The sequence below is a fragment of the Sinocyclocheilus grahami genome, unplaced genomic scaffold, assembly GCF_001515645.1.
Source record: "Sinocyclocheilus grahami isolate Dianchi unplaced genomic scaffold, SAMN03320097.WGS_v1.1 scaffold699.1, whole genome shotgun sequence".
Taxonomy (NCBI): domain Eukaryota; kingdom Metazoa; phylum Chordata; class Actinopteri; order Cypriniformes; family Cyprinidae; genus Sinocyclocheilus; species Sinocyclocheilus grahami.
Window position 1 is genome coordinate 519,244 of NW_015505878.1, and position 4,778 is coordinate 524,021.

Consider the following 4,778-nt stretch of genomic DNA (forward strand, 5'->3'; position numbering starts at 1 on the left):
GCATTTTTGAGTCAATATTTTGTGTTGTAAATCATTACATAAATGAACCTCTGAAGACTTAGCGCACAAGTCGTAAGGACTATTGTTTATGGAACTTGTATGGACTTTGACATTCTGCCTAAGATCTCCTTTGGTGTTTGACAAAAATAAAGAAAACAATACAAGTTTGGAAAAACATGAGGGTGAGTACATGACCAAATTTTCATTTTAAGCAAGCTGTTTCTTTATGACACTCCTACCATATGGCTTATGAAAACCATTCAATTAAGGCCCCATGTTACTGTTTTTCAGTGAACATACAAGCATTTCATTACATTGGTCGGTACGGCTCTTCATTTCTGTTGCGGTGCTGTTTATTCCTAGGGCGAGGTAAGGGAGGAGGATATTCCTCATCGTCCTCAGGCGGTGGTGGAGGTCGAGCGCGGATCTGGGCTTTGGGTTGAGTCTGGGTTTGTGTTGGGGTTTGTGGAGATGGGTCTTCTTGCGGGATGGGGGGCACCGGTTGCCCCCTAGCAGTGTGTTTGGATCTGGCTGTACCATTAGGAGCTTCATCTTGAAAAACCCTCAGCCTGAACTCATCTTCATCTGGAAGATATCAAAGACAAAGATGTTCATAAAATTTTAGTTAATCTGTTTTGTGTAATTTAATTAAATTTTTTGATATCATGATATATATATATATATATATATGATATCACATTATTAAATTTAAGGTAACACATACTGCAATTAAATGTATATGAATTTGCATAATATTTATCTAGAAATTTTAAACAATCCTAAATTAAATATAAAATAAAAATAATTAGAAAATAAATCTATCTGAACAAATGATTTGAATTTTATAAAAACAATCTTGCAAAATAACCAGATGTACTTTAGATATCAACTTCTTGATTGTGTAATCCTTGATAATCCAATGATTATGTAGGTGTTTTTCACAGAAAAAAGGTAAAAACAAGAAACCAAGTATAACCAGCACTTAGTGATCTTTTAAGTTTGTATGCTGCAATTATATTTTCTCAAATAAAGACCAAGTAATGCAAATTCTACATACAGTAGACAATCAATATAATAATCAGCCTTGGTGATATACTGGATAACCACTGGTTATAGGTGATTCTTATAAAACCTGTAAAGTGCTGATTGTGTGGATTCTTAGAAAACCTTTAGTGCTGATTGTTCTTTTTAATGCTTCAAAACTGTAACATTATGGAGAAGCTGCGGAAAACAGGCTGAGGCAAGGATCTATGTGCAGGTATTTCATGGAAAAACTAGAACAAACAATAAGGCAAAACCCAAAGGGAACAAAGAACAGAATGACTGGCAAACAGACAACCATTTCATTCAACAACTCACAAGATAGACTGTATTTAAGATTTGGCATTTAAATACACTGATGATTAAAGCTCAACAAGAACAGCGACAGTTCGATCGGTTTCCCTTTTGTTAAAAATACAAATGCTCATTGGATCATTTCAGAGGCGATGAAAACAAACTGTTACCCTGTTTGTGCTTCTTTCGCTGGCTACAGCTTCGACACGCACAGATGGCAAGAACACATATTAGCAGCAGCAGAAGGGCTCCTCCACCTGCTAAAATGCTCACCATGATCCAGAAATCAAAGCCAAAGAGTTTATCAAGACCTGATCGTTTACTTGTAGAACCTGCAAGACAGGAAAAGATGTCATGAAATCAGTAACAAACAAGTGGATCATTAAAAACATCTATTTTAAGCTGTTAAAAATTATTTTAAAAAAGGCATCATGCATAACAATGTTATATCATGAGACGGTCCATAAAATGCACAATAAAAGTCAAACCTTTGGACACGCTTGATTGAATTTGCTCCTAATTATCTTACATTTTTGATTTAAAAGCTTCTGTTTAAAAGCTTGGAATTAGTTTTGTAGTTTTATTAGTAACTGTGTAAATCATGTATAGATTTCATTTTATTGACTAATGCTGAATGACGTAAAAGCATTAACCAGTGTGCAGCATATATTTTCCTCTTTCAATAAATGCATAAAAAACATCCCAAGATGCTCTTTGTGGAGTTGGTTGAGGGCTGGAATCTACAGCACGACTCAATACTGTACCAACAAACTATGTTTAATGTATATGGGTTGTATTTTTTTTTACTTTGCATAGTTTTTTAGCTTGCAAAGATAAGGGAATGTCAGGCATGTTGGCAAACTCAAAAACCATCGAGTTTAAATGGACACTCGACCTTTGACATGAACAACAAGGAAGCATTTTCTCCTTCCTTTTTAAAAGTTAATAGGACTATTTATTTTGCTATCTTAACTTTTTTTAATTACCACATAACTCCAGACAAACATTTGTGTTATTTCATAGTTTTGATGGCTTTGATATGGAATAAGGCAAAAAACACAGAAAAATTTTGTCTCGACTTAAAGTAAATTTGAATTGAATTCAACTTGAAATCTGCTGTTGTATTAGGTGACAAGTTGTATATTTGAGTTATCTCAATATGTGCAATACAGGGAAGTTATTCTAATGCGAAAGTTTAAGTTGTGATAGCTAATTGCAATATTTTTTTTCACAGCGAATAAGTGTGTCCAAACTTTCTATCTTGTAAAATACTTGCGATATCTTCAGTTAACAGAAAATACTATTGTTGTTTTTGTTTGTTTGTTTGTTTGTTTTTGTCATTATTTGATGATTGTATGTCAACAGCAAAAACAGGAAATGTCCAGACCAAAATCCAGTGCGTATTTCATTAAACAAAAGCGAAATCATTGAAAGTCATATAATCATTGAATTAGACAATTAATTCTACTAGAGCAGGACATCTTAATTTTTAATGTCAGTATTTAAGGTCAGGTCTGTTCAAATCCCAGAAAAATCATGATTTAGTAGCTGTCTTTAAGACAAAATAAAACACAAGAGCATTTTAAAAAATAAGTAAATAAATATACTGCAAAGCATGTGAAATAAATAATGACTTACATGATACTCTAATGCTGTCACTTTGGTTACTGCTGACAGGATTGCTTACATTGCATGAGTACTGTTTATTCTCCTGTTCTTCAGTAAATGTCAAGAGCAATTTAGGTTTTTTTAGGATGATTTTGCCTTCTTTATACCAGGATACAGTTAGATCTTTATGGTCTCCAGTTTCACAGGTGAGAGTAGCGTTCCCATCTTTGCAGTTGATCGTCACCGTAGGTTTAGGAGCCTTTGCTGTGACAGAAACATGGTGGTTATTTCCTACTACTGAAACTACAATAGAAATGTACAGTCTTATTTTGTTATCATTCACATTGTGGTACAAATATTTGTCATCTTACCATAAACTTTAATTTCCTTTTCTCCAGCACCAATCTCTGTACCATCTTGATGAAAAACAGTGTATTTATATTTGCCGTTGTTCTTCAGACTAACACTTTTAAATGTTAATGATCCATCTTCTTCCATATTTTCAGCTAGAGTGTTTGACTTGATCTTCCCATTTTTCCTGTGAATTAAGTGTCCACTAGAGAGATGGATCCATTTGATATCATTAGAGCTGTCAGTTTTTGTTGGCAGCTTAATGGTGCAGGACGTTCCCTCTAGTAGTTCTGTTTCAAATTTCTCTGAAACTACAACAAATAAAGTGATATTAACATTTTATAAAACTCAACAGTGTTCAAATGCTCAAATGTGGTTTACTATGATCAATAAACATCAACATTATAAAGAATGAATATTTCTCAAGGTGGTTTTCTTTTTAAAAGTCAATTTCTGTTTAGACATTAACATTAGACAAAACTATTGAACAGTGTAATATTCTGTTCCCTTTCAGTCGGTCACTCTCGACGTCATGTTGGAGGACCGACGAATTGGGATCTCTCGAAGAGGGACCAATCTACTTCGAGTGTAAACTAAACGAGCCAATGCACATTGGCATGCGATTATTGCATCCAGCTGCTGCTGATCACAGCGTGAGTATAAGTAGGCAGCAGATGCAGCGCATATTCAGCTTTTCGCTTCGGAGCCGAGCGATCACATCATTCTGCTCCTGACTACTCTACTGAGAGAAGAAGACTGAACGAGTTCAGCGCGCTCTTGGAGAGCTCTTCGTGTTGGCGGACGGCGCTTCAGCAAGTGGGTTGCACACATCAGGCTGCACTACCCCTGTTTGTGTCGCAGATGATCATCTCCCCTGTGCGCCTCAGCACGCTAAAATAGCTTTTCCCTAAAAGAGCAATTTCGGGTGCGTCTTTTTAAAGACGACGTTGCGTGGCAAACTTGACGTTACGTCTTTGTAAAGACGATGTGGGTCTTGCTATAGACAACGTATCACCAGGGCGTTCTGGATGCGGTCATTACCTGGCTGCGATGTCCACTATGGTGGTCCGGGAGTGCCATTTTTGGCTGTGACTGGCTGACATGCGCGAGACGGACAAGACACGATTCTTGAACGCCCCAGTGTCCCAGGCCGGCCTTTCGGCGACACGGTGGAGAACTTGCCCAGCAGTTCTCCGCTGACCAAAGCAGACTGAGGTCATCAGCTACATCCTGCCCCGGCGTGCAGCTGCTGCCGTCGCCGAGGGCGGCCCCCTGCCATCGCCAAAACAAGAGCAGCGCTCCTGCGGCCTCCAGCAAAGCACCCGCCCCGCCCCGCCCGTCCAGGCCCCTGCCAAACCTGGTGGCAAGCGAGAGAGCAAGAGGCCCGGAGACGGGCGACCCAGAGGTGGAGGGACGTGCTCTTCAGGAGATGGTAAGCACACCACTCCCTCCCCCGGAGGAGGGCCGGGCGGAGAATCTTTTCA

General features: G+C 38.3%; 1 protein-coding gene across 1 annotated transcript in view; it reads right to left on the reverse strand.

The window, feature by feature from the left end:
* Window positions 1-4,778, reverse strand: part of LOC107559794 (CD48 antigen-like) — a 7,271-nt gene continuing 2,493 nt past the window's right edge. Inside the window, exons 2-5 of the mRNA XM_016243749.1 lie at window positions 3,315-3,605; window positions 2,974-3,207; window positions 1,506-1,667; window positions 1-585 (exon numbers count right to left, since the gene is read on the reverse strand). Of these exons, the coding sequence (XP_016099235.1) occupies window positions 311-585; window positions 1,506-1,667; window positions 2,974-3,207; window positions 3,315-3,605 (962 nt within the window). The 3' untranslated portion in view covers window positions 1-310. The remainder of the gene's footprint in view (window positions 586-1,505; window positions 1,668-2,973; window positions 3,208-3,314; window positions 3,606-4,778) is intronic.